This window comes from Culex quinquefasciatus, chromosome 3 (assembly GCF_015732765.1).
Source record: "Culex quinquefasciatus strain JHB chromosome 3, VPISU_Cqui_1.0_pri_paternal, whole genome shotgun sequence".
Classification (NCBI taxonomy): Eukaryota; Metazoa; Arthropoda; class Insecta; order Diptera; family Culicidae; genus Culex; species Culex quinquefasciatus.
This window is the reverse complement of record NC_051863.1, coordinates 79,083,668-79,100,639: the sequence shown is the minus strand read 5'-3', so window position 1 is coordinate 79,100,639 and position 16,972 is coordinate 79,083,668. Positions and strand designations below refer to the sequence as shown.

General features: G+C 36.9%; 1 protein-coding gene across 1 annotated transcript in view; it reads right to left on the bottom strand.

Annotated features, from left to right (window-relative positions):
* Positions 1-16,972, bottom strand: part of LOC6035854 (protein slit) — a 338,062-nt gene that overhangs the window by 215,978 nt on the left and 105,112 nt on the right. Inside the window, 1 exon segment of the mRNA XM_038258677.1 lies at positions 5,201-6,239. Within this exon segment, the coding sequence (XP_038114605.1) occupies positions 5,201-5,493 (293 nt within the window). The 5' untranslated portion in view covers positions 5,494-6,239.

Sequence of the window (16,972 nt, the reverse complement as noted above, 5' to 3'; positions counted from 1 at the left end):
TCTTTTCGAAAATCAATTATTAAAATGGGTAATTCAATTAGACTGTACTCAACAAATTTGTGTGTGCAGGATCTTATAACATTTTTAATTACTAGGTATTGTTCGACCTATCTCCTGAAGTTTTCTATCATAAACTTCGATTTAGTACTCTGGGATAATCCATTGTTCCAGCAGTATTTCCATCAAATAAACCTGACATTTCAAAAGTAACAAAGTTTACGATACCTCACAACAATACGTCGAATATCTATCATCACCAATCAACTCGTAAAAAGAGTGCATCAACATTTTCCCCACTAACAACCCCGACAGTTTATTTATGATTCGTTCTGAGTGGAACAAAACCACATAACACGCATCAGCATCATTCCGACCAGACCTCACTGGATGAATCAATCCGAAGGTCTCCCGCCTCAATCCCATTACTTTCGAAAATTGAGTTGAGTTGAGCTCCAACGTTCCTCCGAGCAGCTTCTTTCCCCATCTGCACTCACTGGAGCTCTGAAGAACTTGCCATCATCACGGCAGACGTGCCTTTAAAATCTTGATTAACGCGAGCCGGCAAGAATTGAATGGGATTGGGAATATGCATCGCGTTCCAACTCGTTTTTTTTTCTATCTCTCCACTCGCAGATTCAGCTTCCAATAGATCTCCCGCACTCTCACGGGTCTAGGTTGCTGGAAAATGGATTTCTGACTTCCACAAGACGTCTCTCATGCTGCACTGCATACGTAAAAGAAATCTCCGGGTAACTGCAACGCGGGGAAGGATATTTATGGGCTCAGACTGATTTTAATTAAATCGCTTTTCTATCGAAGCACTAAAAAGCACGAAAAGAATCCCATCGATGATTGCTGCTGCTGCAGCGGAAAAGGGGTAAAAAAGTCGAACCGTCTCAAGATGGAAACCGGCATCGTATCCGTTTAATGGAGATTATCGAGATGATTTAATATCTAATTTATTTCGCCAAGACCCCAAGTACAGAGCGAGGGAGCATAAAAACCTCAAGTACCTCTGCATCGCCGCAGGCGGATCAGCACTCACGGGATTGCCTTTGGCGCGTCCGTCAGGCTAGTTACGACGATGCTGGTGAAGTCTCGAAGCCAATTACTGCGACTCTGCGCGCGCGATCGACATTGGTAATGTGGGCTCGTTTGCTCGCAAGTACTCTTTACGGATGGTGAGCTATGTGGCTCGGTGCGTTTCAATAATCTTAATTGATGGTAATTTGTTTGATGATATCTTTTTTGCAATTTCTCACTTCTAACTGGTTTCCGTTGGCAATCTCTCGGTTGGCACATTGCAATGTATAAGATTTTTTCCCTTCTTTCATACTTTTGCTTTTGCTGCAACCAGAGTTCTTCTGTTAATCACACGCTTCACTAAATGGACCTGTTTTCCCGCTATAAAATCACGGCTCTGTGTGCAATCGGGTGGAATCACACTTGCCCGGCAGATTGGCGGACCATCGCATCGTCGGAGGGGCTGTGGCTCGCTAATGAGGAAATGAGCGACCGTTGTGGTCATTTATTTGCTCTTTGAAGCACGCGGATGCGTTTGAATTGCTCAACTACCAGTACTCTACTAACTACTGACTGGCTGGCTAATGTGCTCTGCTCGGGGGACGACATTCCTGGCATGTTTCGTTTGAAGTCCGCGGACAGCGCGAAAGGAGAAATGCTCGCTTCAACTTCAATGGGAATCTTGGCCGGGGGAAAAAAGTTGGCGGATGTTTGCAGTGATCAGAATTTTGAACGTAATTGCGTTAAGTTGCGTATGATTTAATTACGTAAATCAGCTGTATAATCGTAAAGAATATTAAATTATTTTTGAATGTCAATTGAAGTTTACTTGCAATCTATACCCTCAAAAAAAATTATTATTCAAACTCGTTTTTTTTCAGGGCTCAAGAAATGCTCTATTCTTCAAGCTAAACTCAAAACTGACTTTCATGGTATGATCTGTTGATTCTGATATTTTATTTCGTGTAAAGAGTAGGTTGGGAGATAAATTAAGAAGTTTTGGACAAAGATGCTTGAATTGGCTTGCAAAACAATTTTCATTATCTGACATAAAACCCAACAATATAATTGAAATTCTAAACACCGTTTTTTTTAAACAATTCTAATCTTCAACCAGGTCGAATAATTCATTTTCGTTTGCTAAACATTTTGCAAAGACATCAAAACTAAAAAACAGAATCATAAATCAAAGTTATGCTATTATTTCTCTAATTTATAAAAAGGTAGTTAATGCTAAAGTTGCAAAGTAGTAGTTTATGCAACGAGTTGCAAAAAGCAGATTTTTTCAGCATTTCAGCAGCAGTCGTACATTTATCCAACGAGGTTTACCGAGTTCGATAAATACGACGTGTGCTGAACAAATCATGATTTGCATCGAGTTGCTTATAACATTTTGCAATTCCGAAAAACGCATTTTGGACGAAATTGTATGTGTTTAGTAAATTCACCATTCAAAACAAAAAAAATATTGAAAAATGTCACTTTTCAACACTAGTGTTGAGCACTTTTCAGCACCCATTTCAGTGCTGAAAAGAAGAACGCACGAGTTATTTATTTTTCAAACGAGGCTCTGGCGAGAAGAATAAATAAGCCGAATGCTGACAAAAAAATAATTCTAAACAATAGTTAAAATAAGTTACAATAAGTAGCAAACATAACTCAGATAACTAGATGCTCCTTAAATTTTGCAGAACTTAATTTGAACAAATCTGTAATTTCTGCGACCGAAAACATCGTTTCACCTTTTTTAAAACGACTGCCTCCGCGGATTTTTTGGCGATCTTTTTCACACGTGAAAAAAACAAGTTGGAACGATGTTTTTGATCGCAAAAATTACAGGTTTGATCAAATTAAGTTCTGCAAAGTTCTAGAATTATCTAGACTTCCAAACAAATCACTGGAAAGAAGAATCATCTTGATTGATTGAGTTATGACCGAGAACCATTGAGTTGAAGTTACCGTTCCAACCTTGGGCGTTGAAATGTTAAGCCATTCAGAAGTTTGAAAAAAAAATCGACGAGTTGTGATTTTTTTTATAGAGTGATTTTTGTAGAAAAAGTCTTGTACTTAAAATTTTAGACCCTCATTTTTTATGTAAAATTAAATTTGCAATATTGGAAACTGTTTTTAATCATGCGCAATCGATTCCTCAGAAAATTTTATGTGAAAAACTGACGTTTTACGATTTTTTTCAGCCACCTTTTGCGTGGCAGACCTAATTTGTGATTTGTACCCTTTTACAGTGATCAAAAAGGTCTTAAATAGAAGCTAGAAATGGGTTGACACCCTATATATGTACCACCTTGTCTTCCAACCATGTCAAAATTTCTTGAAATAAGTAGCTTAACAACTTTTCCTAAGACATTAACGCTTTAAAAGGTCACCAGTAGAAGTTAGGGCTTAGTTGACGCCCTGTAGGTGTGTCACCCTGCATGTCAATAATTTTAAATAAAAGCCACATTCATATACAACAACTTTTCCTAAGACACCATTTTGCTAGGTTGCTTCCTTATTACGTTAAAAAATAAGATTTCGAAATATCTACCGAAGTACTGGCAGTGTTGGCAAGAAATATATTTTTTGCAATTTCGTCGTGAAACTATTTACTTTTCCTGTCATTCTTGAACGACGAAATAGCCTACTTTTCTGTACCAAAAATAATAGAATCGAATAGCAACACTTTTCAAAATAAGTGCTGAAAAGTTCTACTTTTCAGTGTAAAAAGTTGAACTTTTCAGCACTTGTTTCGAAAAGTAACACTTTTCAACATTTTTTTTATTTAAACGATTTATTGACAAAATACATGAAAATTTGACATAAAATTTCACTCAGTGTGGGTTTTTTTGGAATTGCAAAAAATGTTGCATGGAATTCGTTGAAAAACTTGATTTTTTCAGCACTCTTCGTATTTATCCAACTCGGTGAACCTCGTTGGATAAATATACGACTCGTGCTGAAAAAATCCTCTTTTTGCAACTTGTTGCATAAACTACTATTATAAGTATAATGCATATTTAATACCAATTACAGCTTCTTCTTACCTTCCAAAAAAATCGAAATGGTTAAAACATATTTTTCAAATCAAAGATTTGATTAAAAATAGGTAATGAAAAACAACAGCCATGAAAGTCTTCTTTGGAATTCAGCTGTATGGCACGGAGCGACAGCGACCCATATTTACACTTAGAATTTTAAAGCGCCCGCCGCGGGACTCAAACCTCTGGATTGTGAGTCCAGTGCGCGGTCCGATTGATCCATACATGGGATTTGTGTTACACTTTGCCTCAAGTATTTGACAATTGGGCTTGCAAATTAGTTTTTTTTGAGTTCTATACAAACTGAAGTTTAGATAAGTAGTTGGAAAGTTATGAATAAAAATTTGTTTCGTCATAAATCCGGATGTTAGATAAATGGTTTTAAAATGGATAGGTAATTCTAAAGAATTCAAAACATTGAAGATCTGGCAACCTTGTTTCTAATTATGACCACTTATGTACTTTTTTGAAGCCGGATCTAATTTATCTGTATGCAAACTAAATCCGGATCCGTCATCCGACCCATTGTTTGTTTAGGTAATTGAAAGCCCTTTTCAACGAGTCTTAAATTGTAAAGAACTATGAAAATCTGTTCGTAAGGAGTGAGGAAGGCACCAACCACATAGATGGATCAGGTTAGTTTTTTTTACAATTACTCAATTTTAAGTACCTATATTTCAGTAATTTTTCATCTTTTTTATTTGTTCATTTTTTCTTACTAAATTAACAAAAAAGAATATTTACTTGCCAGAACTAACATTTAAGTCAATCACAATTTTCAACGAATAAAAAATTTAAAAAATCGTTTTGTCTACCGCAGGTTTTGTTACAATAAAGCTTAAAATCATCGATTTTTAACTCCGTAACACAATGTGTATCGATATCGAATGCATCGGAATACGACTCCAGACGAACTATCCTAGCCAATCGCTCATCCCCCTCATTGACCATTATGATCCATTATGCTAGATAAATATGACGGGAGAGATAACATCCCGTAATTGCATTTTCAAAATTTCATCAGAACCCGTTTCGCGCATCCCTTTCTGTTGCCGACTACCAAGCCATCAAGCTCTGCTAGAACTGTTTTACAGGAATTATTTGCTCAGAAATTAGCCCCCGCCCTCCTCGCAGGTACTTACAGTCTATCGGTATCCAGCGGGATCTTCCGGGGCACCTGGGTGAGCCCACGGTGCGAACAATCCACGGTCTGTCCGGTGCAGGAGCACAACCGGGGGCACCGCTGCTGCTCGCCATTCAGGCCGCCACTGCTGCCGCCGAGCCCACCGACTCCTCCTCCGCCAAAGTGTCCACCGCCGTACGGATCGCACCGGGCCAACTGGCCGGCCAAACAGACAAACAGTAGCACCGTTAGCATGGCGCACGACGATGGCGACGAAGGCCGTCTGGACCACAACCCACGGGCACTGGCCATCCCAAAGCTGGGCACATTAAAATTCGCGCACTCGGTTGGATTTTCCCGGGCTTCACCAATTCAATATTTGCGATAATTTCATTCAATTAGGCTAACACAAAAGCACCGGATAATAAACACATAAAAATACCTCTGATTTTCACACTTTTAGCTTATTAGCGATTATTTGCGGGAAGTTGCACCACGTGGCGTCGATGTTCACACATTGCGCCGTACAACAGCGTTTGCAGCAAAACCAAAATCTGCAAGCTATCCAGAGGGGCAGCACAAAAAAACTATCATCCACTAATTTAATTATAAATTTTCAGCACTTTCACCACCACACAGCTCGCCAGGCGATGCCGGTTTTTCCTCTCGCGCGCGCTGGAAAATTCTCTCTGTATTCAATTAATTTTCATAACGCTGTGATGCACTTTTCCGCTGCCGTTGCACGTGTTTCGCATTTCGATGGGCGAACTGCTGCTGCTGCTGCAGCCAACTTTTACAACGCGGCACTCTGACCCTGGTTCATCTGCTAATACTGTTAGACGGGGCAGCCTCCGAAAAAACGCTCGGTGGAGGTTAACTTTTAGTAATAATTAAAACTGCTCACTTCTGCGTTGGCTCACGGTGCAAACTAGACTAGACCTCGGGCGGGCGGCCAGTCAGTCGGTCGCTAGAATGGCTTTAAAGTGAGCGAGAGAGAGACAGCATATGTTGGCAGGGAAAACCCGTGTGCATTCGATCAGAGCTCGGCCAGCATAAATCTGGAAGGAGAAAGAAGGAAGAAAAAATAAAACAAAATTAATCACTTGAAGTTATGGATGGGCACGAAGAAAAAAGTGAGGAAGTGCGTCGGTGAGGCGTTTAGTGTTGTAGAGAATTTTTCTAAGCTAAATTAGAACAATTCTTGTCCTAACAGCCTTACTTCTTAACATTTACTAAATACTGTTAAGTTTATGTAATTTGGCCAAACCTGATTTTTACATTTTGACAATTTTGACAACTTTGACAATTTTGACAATTTTGACAATTTTGACAATTTTGACAATTTTGACAGTTGTGACAATTTTGACAATTTTGACAATTTCAACAATTTTGTCAATTTTGACAATTTTGACAATTTTGACAATTTTGACAATTTTGACAATTTTGACAATTTTGACAATTTTGACAATTTTGACAATTTTGACAATTTTGACAATTTTGACAATTTTGACAATTTTGACAATTTTGACAATTTTGACAATTTTGACAATTTTGACAATTTTGACAATTTTGACAATTTTGACAATTTTGACAATTTTGACAATTTTGACAATTTTGACAATTTTGACAATTTTGACAATTTTGACAATTTTGACATTTTGACAATTTTGACAATTTTGACAATTTTGACAATTTTGACAATTTTGACAATTTTGACAATTTTGACAATTTTGACAATTTTGACAATTTTGACAATTTTGACAACTTTGACAATTTTGACAATTTGACAATTTTGACAATTTTGACAATTTCAACAATTTTGTCAATTTTGACAATTTTGACAATTTTGACAATTTTGACAATTTTGACAATTTTGACAATTTTGACAATTTTGACAATTTTGACAATTTTGACAATTTTGACAATTTTGACAATTTTGACAATTTTGACAATTTTGACAATTTTGACAATTTTGACAATTTTGACAATTTTGACAATTTTGACAATTTTGACAATTTTGACAATTTTGACAATTTTGACAATTTTGACAATTTTGACAATTTTGACAATTTTGACAACTTTGACAATTTTGACAATTTGACAATTTTGACAATTTTGACAATTTTGACAATTTTGACAGTTTTGATAATTTTGACAATTTTGACAATTGTGACAATTGTGACAATTTTGACAATTTTGACAATTTTGACAATTTTGACAATTTTGACAATTTTGACAATTTTGACAATTTTGACAATTTTGACAATTTTGACAATTTTGACAATTTTGACAATTTTGAAAATTTTGACAATTTTGACAATTTTGACAATTTTGACAATTTTGACAATTTTGACAATTTTGACAATTTTGACAATTTTGACAATTTTGACAATTTTGACAATTTTGACAATTTTGACAATTTTGACAATTTTGACAATTTTGACAATTTTGACAATTTTGACAATTTTGACAATTTTTACAATTTTGATAATTTTGACAGTTTTGAATTTTTTTTTCAATTTGTCAATTATTTATATATTTTGTTTATGAGCATGAGCATGAGCATGAGAGACCACCCATGGTTGTCCTTCTCCGTTGCTGAACAGAACCGTAGTATCCTTTCAGCACTGATTATAGACTTCGACTATCAAGTGGTATTTCCCTTATCAACAGCATGTATGAATGCGCTGAAAAGATAAAACACCATGATTGCCAAAACAAGATCAGTTGCGAATAGGTAACAGTCATTGGCCACCAACGGCGCCCGCCATGTCAGTTTGTAGATCTCGATTTTAAGGGACGGGAATGTTAGTTAGCGCAGGTTGCTACTAGGGCAGCTGATTTACTCTGTGCTTACACCCCACGAGCGCCAGGAACCTGAAAACTTGTTAGTAGGACAGGGTGTTTGGTCAGGATTCATCATAGAAGATGATGATGCGACCCAAAATCATAGTGTTTGTTGAAAGGTATTATATTTTATTCTCAAGGCAAACAATCGGATGCTGCGGATGAGACATTTCCCGTTTAACTGTTGTTAATGTTTTAATGAAATGGTTTAATCTTAGACAGCCGGCTGTGGAAAGATAAAACCAAATAATGTTTATTTATAAAATGAGGTGTTAAACGCAATGCTGCAATGATAGCGTAGTCTGCTTTTTAATTATATAATCATTTAGTTTATGAATTTGTTACGGAATAGACGCGACGAACTCAACCATCAAGTGTCTTCCGATCTTTTTTCTGTTAGCTAGATAAGGTATTGATTTTCGTTGCCTCTCGAGCTACGATGCTATGGAGAGGGCTTAACACACAAACAACCGACGTCGAGCCTTCCGAGCTACGGAGCTATGGGAAGGTCTTTTCAACACAAGGGCTTGAAGCACACGATAACTCACCGATTAATATGAATAATTTTCAAGATCGATCTTGTTTTAAAACTACAGCGCGACTCACTCCTGATTTTCAAGATCCCGAATACAGCACAAATCGAACACCGCAAAAATCCATCTCACAATCCTGATTTGTTTTTTTTTCTTTTTTTCATTTTTTTTTTGCTTTTTTCACTTTGCACACAAACACAACCATAATTGAAAAATTTCCCCCAACCAACGCGTCCCTTCACTCAGCATTCTTGCAGGCACAATCCTGATTTTTTTCTTTACTCTGCACATAAACAACCATCCGCTTGCACTGGTGGAACATAATCTGAACACAAACAGCGACACAAGAGACGAAAATTATCACGAAAAAACAGGACTGCGCGTCCTCAGAAGCACTGCACTTATCGCACTCGAACAGCGACACAAAAGAGACGGAAAATAACACGAAAAAACAGGACTGCGCGTCCACACAGGCACCTCACTACTGATGCCATTATTTATTTATAATGACCAATCACCCCATGCACTCGAACAGCGACACAAAAGAGACGGAAAATAACACGAAAAAACAGGACTGCGCGTCCACACAGGCACCTCACTACTCCATTATTTATATATTTTGTTTATTTAGATTTTTTCGATTATGCTAAATTGGTTTATTTTGCTAGTTTCATTTGTCAATAAGTTATTTTGTTTCTTACATTTTTCTGTTCGTCAAATATATTTGAAATTATTTTTTTGTCGTGCTCGCTTGGCCGTTATGCTGCACTCGACGTCAAACACTCCCATCTGTTAGACATTAAAAAAGTCACACAAACCAACGCGCTCCGCGCATTAATCCGGTGAAATTTATTTGGCCTTCTCTGAAAACATTCCCAGGCCAGGGTGCCTGTTGCGTGTGCTCCCACCCGCCATAAATCGCTCCCCGGTTATTAATTAGTCAGCGCCAAATTGGTAATCCTTGGCCAGGATCGCAAAAAGCATAAACCAAAAGCCATAAAAAAAAAAGTGAAATCACGAGAGATTTTACGACCCAGATGTTTCAGCAGGCTCATCTCTCGACGCGCGTCGATAATGATGATGTCACTGGTTGGGTGGCTGGCAGGCTGGTGTGCCCTCCACGTGGCCTGGGTGCCAAGCCATCAAAAATAATTAATTCGTTCAAGCGCGCAAATTTCCACGTGCTGCCCCCCCCCCTGCTCGTTTTTCCAAAAAAGCCTAGCTTCCACTTCACTGGAGGGGAATTAATTTTCATAACTTTTGCATTTTATTACCGGTGTGGGGTGATGTTTGGAAGGGGAAGATGGGGTGGGGAAGGATGTGACTAACGAGTCCTGAATTTTCATTTTTTTTCTGGGGGAGAATGTATCTTCTGAGGCAGAATGATTTTTAAACTCAGTTAAAACATCTCAGGGGAGGTGATTAAAATTTATTGAAAAGTTTACTAAAAAATAAATTGATAAGGCATCACAAATCCTCCATCAAAGCCCTCGAATCAGAAAAGGTCAAGACTATGACGACGAAATAAAAAGCTGCTTGAGGAAACTGTGACGGGCCAGAAAGGCTTCCGATCAAATTAATGTCAAAGGTCTGACAACGTGACATCGTCATTAGCATGGCTTAACATTTTAAACGAAAGTTACGTTTTATTTAAGTAGAAAAATTGATGAGTTTGAAGTAAGATTAGAGTAAAAATTTTATCATCAAAGAGAATCAAATTCTTAATAAATTTATTCCACGTGAAGTGTCATCCAGATTACCCGACATTCAATAAAATGATAAGCAGATATGTACACTCCAAACATTACACAACCGCCCTGAGTCACGACCTCTCTGACGTCTGACGGCTCGTCTTTGCAAATATTTGCGGATTTAATTTGCGCGCTCCACCGTCTTGGTTTGCCGCAAGGCGCCGCGCCGCGGTCGAAATGAAAGCAAGAGTTGAACTCATTCAGGGTGAGGGTAAACAAAATCTCACCAAACATAATCTGATAACGAAGCAGCAGCTCAACTCATCTACCGCCTCCCGGTCTTGTGTGCAGACAAACGTCGATACAGATGTGGTGTGTGCCAGAGAATGGGGAGGAAGTTATTCTTGCACTATCTCCGATCGGAAGATCAAATACCACCACTTACCGAGCAATTTATTCAGCCTAATGACTCGAACGGCACTTTTGGCCCCCTTCGCCAATCTGAATGGCACACACGGAAGAGTTGGCTATCACAAAAGTGTGAATGAATTAGGGTGACCAGCGTTTCGTTGTTATCAAACAAAAAAATGTTAAGAACTAAAATCTGCATTTGTGGCTTTTGAAAGTCCTTTTCAGTATTTACTCATCAAATCCAACTTATTTTCTTTTATGTTATAGAAGTTAAAGAATACTTCAAACACCATCAGAACTTCAGCCACTGCTGCTGGTCGAGAGTTAAATTTCCTCGATTTGGAATGCGAAAATGATGGTATCACACTGTTTTTTTCGACCTTAGCAAAAGTCACCCTAACAATCAAACCCGCTGAACAAGCTAAATAAACGAAAAACATAGCCACACAAACGCAAATACACACACACACACACTCCCCTTTTAACCAGCATGATAACGCGCACACACATTCACGAACAGGAAAACGTGAAAAGTTTCGCCAAAAATCGAGCCCAATTCGATTCGGTGCCTCGTTTTCCGCGTAGATATCACACGCACCGTGGGCCGTGCCATACACCGTCCTGCCAAATCTGATACTAATTTTTGCCTCCGTTAGAAGTTCACAACACACACACAGCATGGCGGTGATAATTTGCTTCCAGGAGTGTGTTACTTTCTGCTTATTCTCAGCGATGTTGTCGTCTGTTGTCAATTTGATGTACCAAGTGGGGTAAAATGAAATAGTTTCCTGGTTTTAGGCTAGTTTTTTTTTAAAGATGAAAAAAAACGTGATGTTGGACCTAAACACTGTTAAAAAAAAAAACCACGACTTCGTTTACTCCGGTATGGTTCATTTTTTTATGAGACATTAAAAACATGGAAGTGTTGGATTTTGAGGATTAGTTTTATTGGAAACTTTAATTAGAAAAAAGTTTGTCCAATGGTTGTATCTAATCAGACAATTTTCAAATATTTTTCAAGGATTAACAGAAGGGTGATTTTGAAGTTTTCAATCAAAATTTTAACGGCTTTGAGAAGTTTTGTAAACAATACTAAAGTATGTTCTTATAACTTTGACAAAGGTGGTAAAGATAACATAGCACAAATAACATTACACACTGTATAGACATTGGCTATAATCCTATTCAAAATCATAAAACATCACAAAATTATAGTGTTTCGGAATCGGGATGATGTCAGCTATCGAATGCACTAATAATTACATGAAAATTTTCACAAAAACACGTATTTTTCCTGTATTTTGAAAATGCAATGTTTCTCGAAAAAATACTCAAAATTATTGCATTCCAAATGCAATAATATTTTTTTGAAAATACTCAAAAATTTCACAAAACTACGTATTTTTGAAAAAAAAAACTCAAATGGGTTTAAAACGATCGGAATTTTTTCATACATTTCGAAAGTTATAACTTATTTTTTAAAAACACTCAAATGTTTCAAAAACCTACGTATTTTTTAAAAAAATACTCATAATTTTTTTTCAATATGGGTGGGTAATTCTCCGCCAACTCACACAGCAGTTGCCCCGACCCCTCTTCGATTTGCGTGAAACTTTGTCCTAAGGGGTAACTTTTGTCCCTGATCACGAATCCGAGGTCCGTTTTTGATATCTCGTGACGGAGGGGCGGTACGACCCTTCCATTTTGAACATGTGAAAAAGAGGTGTTTTTCAATAATTTGCAGCCTGAAACGGTGATGAGATAGAAATTTGGTGTCAAAGGGACTTTTATGTAAAATTAGACGCCCGATTTGATGGCGTACTCAGAATTCCGAATAAACGTATTTTTATCGAAAAAAACACTAAAAAAGTTTTAAAAATTCTCCCATTTTCCGTTACTCGACTGTAAAATTTTTTGGAACATGTCATTTTATGGGAAATTTTATGTACTTTTCGAATCTACATTGTCCCAGAAGGGTCATTTTTCATTTAGAACAAATTTTTCATTTTAAAATTTCGTGTTTTTCTAACTTTGCAGGGTTATTTTTTAGAGTGTAACAATGTTCCACAAAGTTGTAGAGCAGACAATTGCAAAATTTTGATATATAGACATAAGGGGTTTGCTTATAACCATCACGAGTTATCGCGATTTTACGAAAAAAGTTTTGAAAAAGTTGGTCGTCATCGATCATGGCCATTCATGGTCACCCGCGACAGACACGGACGACGAAACAAAGAGAAACGCAAAAATTAACTTTTTCAAAACTTTTTTTCGTAAAATCGCGATAACTCGTGATGTTTATAAGCAAACCCCTTATGTCTATACATCAAAATTTTTGTAATTGTCTGCTCTACAACTTTGTAGAACATTGTTACACTCTAAAAAATAACCCTGCAAAGTTAGAAAAAAACACGAAATTTTAAAATGAAAAATTTTGTTCTAAATGAAAAAATGACCCTTCTGGGACAATGTAGATTCGAAAAGTACATTAAATTTCCCATAAAATGACATGTTCCAAAATTTTTACAGTCGAGTAACGGAAAATGGGAGAATTTTAAACTTTTAGTGTTTTTCGATGAAAAATACGTTTTTCGGAATTCTGAGTACGCCATCAAATCGGGCGTCTAATTTTACATAAAAGTCCCTTTGACACCAAATTTCTATCTCATCACCGTTTCAGGCTGCAAATTGTTGAAAAACACCTCTTTTTCGCATGTTCAAAATGGAAGGTCGTACCGCCTCCGTCACGAGATATCAAAAACGGACCTCGGATTCGTGATCAGGGACAAAAGTTACCCCTTAGGACAAAGTTTCACGCAAATCGAAGAGGGGTCGGGGCAACTTTTCCCGATTTCGTGTGAGTTGGTAGAGAATTACCCGGGTATCAAATGATTAGAATTTTTTATAAATTTCGAATGTAATAACAACATTCTTTTTGAAAATATTAAAAAATCACAAAACAATGCATTTTCCAGAAAATACTCAAAGTTTCAGTTTTTTGTTTCAATATGGGTATCAAATGATTGGGATTTTTCCATACATTTTGAATATAGTATCATTTTCGTTTTGAAAATACTCAAAATTTTCATAAAACTACATATTTTCGACTCAACATTTCAGTTTTTTTGCAATATGGATTTGATATCCATATTGCAACATGGGTATCAAATGATCGGGATTTTTCATACATTTTGAATGCAATAATATTTTTTTTGAAACTCTTAAAACTTTCACAAAACTACTTATTTTTGGAAACAAAAAAACCTCAAATATTTTATTTTTTTTTACAATATGGGTATAAAATGATTGGGATTTTTTCATACATTTCATAATTTGTAACACATTTTTTTTATTACTCAATTTTTCCACAAAACTACGTATTTTACTATTTGTTGCACCAACGGAAACTTTGAGTTTTTTTTTCGAGAATACGTGGGTTTGTGAAAATTTTGAGTATTTTTTAAACAGATTATTATCACATTCGAAATATATAAAAAATTTCGAGCATTTGATACCCATATTGTAAAAAACCGAAATTTTGAGCAGTTTTTCGAAATTTTGAGTATTTTCAAAAACTGTTCTTATTGCATTCGAAATGTATGAAAATATCTATATCATTTGATACCAGTATTGCAAAAAAACATAAATTTGGAGTTTTTTTTTTCAAAAATACGTAGTATTGTGAAAATTCTCAGTATTTTCAAAAAAATTGTAAGACATTCGAAATGTATGACAAAAACACGATCATTTGATACCCATATTGCAATAACAAATATTTTGTGATTTTTTAGAGTAAAAAATTGCATTTTCAAAATACAGGAAAAATACGTATTTTTGTGTAAATTTTCATGTAACTACAATCACAATGGATAGCTGCCACTATCCCGATTCCAAAACACTGTAGAGCAATTATTTACAAAATCGGTCATTTTCTTTAATTTTTATTTTTGTATTTTTTTATCCGGCTGAAACTTTTTTGGTGCCTTCGTTATGCCCAAAGAAGCCATTTTAAATAATTTTTTTGTCCATATAATTTTCCATACAAATTTGGCAAAAACACTATTTTTATTTTATTTTTTATTTTCTGACATGTTTTAGGGGACATCAAAAACCAACTTTTCAGAAAATTCTAGAACGGGCAAAAAGTCTTGGGCCGAGTTATGATTTTTTTAATCATTAGGCCGTTGCAAATATTTTTCAAAGTTCAAGGTAAGGTATTTTGAATTTTTATGAAATTTCAATGTACAGCACCGTAAAAACTTTTCACTTCAAAAGATATTTGCAACGGCCTTACTGATTTAATATAAAAATCGAAATATATATATGGAAATATATATGGACAAACTAATGATGAAAATTGGCTTCTTTGGGTATACCGAAGGCATCAAAAAAGTTTCAGCCGGATTAAAAAATACGAAAAAATCGAATGACCGAAATCTCAGAGAATTGCTCTTTAATTTTTTAATGATTGCATGATATTTCATTCGATTTTAGCCAATGTCCCCATATGCGGTGCTGGACTTGGCATGGCTGTATATGGATTAACAATAAGATTGTAACATAAAAATCAGGCATCAGACTGTTGAGTACTCGCAATTTATGCCTGAAAAAAATTATTATCTCATCATTACAAAAATGCATAACAAAAAACAAGTTTGAATAAATCATTCTATAGTCCCAAAAACTACAAAATTAGATTAATTTTTTTTTTGAAGTAATAAAACGCATTTTTTCATGTTTATACAATAAGGTTCTTTGTTTATGTTCTAATATATTGATCAAATAATAGAAATTAATTTAGCCTTAAATCAACCCAAACACATAAAAGAAATAAGCAAAACTTTTCAATACATGATGTTAAAAAAAATATGATCGAAGTAACTTTTTGCAAGTCCAATTCACCCCAACAGTCTCACCTCGGCGAAGAACACCAATTGCCACGTGTTTATTAGACCAGGAAACGGCTGATACGAATGTTTTCCGAATGAGTGGCTCGTAGGACACCATCAGCATCTCTCGCGCCCTGCCTATCAGAAGGTAAACACGACCCAGCCCAGTCTGTACAACATTCGGAGAAAGGAGTCCAAAAGACGAGATTCGCCAACGTCATTGCCCAGCTCTCGCCCCAAAAAGGAGGAAGGAAGTGAGAAAGTAATCACGAAAACTCGCCGGAAAACACGTATAGAGCTGCGCGCATAAGTAGCACAAAGAACCATGATTTCATCAAGATTTTGTTTGCTTCCTCGTTGGCTGGCACTGAGGACGACGTCGACGGAGGCCAACTCTGTCGTCGTGTCCCGCGTGTGGGCCCTGAGCAGAAATAATCACACCCTGGAAGCCGACTGCGCCGCCCGGCTGTACGTGAGGCAATAATAAGATGCTGGCATTCCAAGCACAGGCTGTGTATAGTACACAGTACACCACCGGGCTATCATCATCATCATCATCAACGTCGCAATCAACATCAACATTGGTTTGCCGATGTTTCCTAATTAAGTTCTTCGTGAAGGCATCGCAAGCCGGGAGAGAGCGCTCGGCAGATTTTTGGCAGCAGCTTCCATCGCCGAAAGCAAGCCGGGCATGCAATAAATAGCGAATTATGCCCCGAGATTGCGGCCGGCGCGGTTCTTCCCAGACCGGGTCGAACAGATAGACAGATAGACGGAGAAAGAGTCGGAAGTCACGAGATTGGACGTAAAGATCAAATGACAACGCCGGGGGAACGTGTGCTGTGTTGTTAGTGTCGACTGATGAGCTACGAGTTTGGATCACGATCATACCCGGGAGATTTGAATGGCAAACTCACGTGGTAGGTCGATTGATATGCAACGTAGCCGAAAGGACTGCATGTTCACTTGGCAATCGATAAGGGAAAGATTTTTAGCTTAGAGCGAATCCAAAGCTGAAAAGAGCAATCCAAGCTTGTTCAGGTAGTTTATTATGACGCAAAGTTTACAAAACTTCTGTTGTGCCTCACTTTCAACATGACACAATATTTGCAACCCCTCAATCAAGTGCTAACAAGACGCAACAAAGAAAAAAAAACAGAACTAAACAAGTAATCCGATTCCGATACGGAACCGCAAAAATCTGCTCTGTCAACAGTAAACGGTGTCACGGCGCATAAATCCCACTCCCGTCCTCCGGGGAAATCTCAATTATTGTGCGGCGAGGACAACAAAAAACTCACAGTCTGCTCCAAATCCCGTGACATCTCAATCAATCTCGGTGTTTTGACGAGAGGAACCAACGTCAACATACAGTGAGAGTGAGAGCAAATTTGAATACGCCAAAAATGAAAAATGTAAA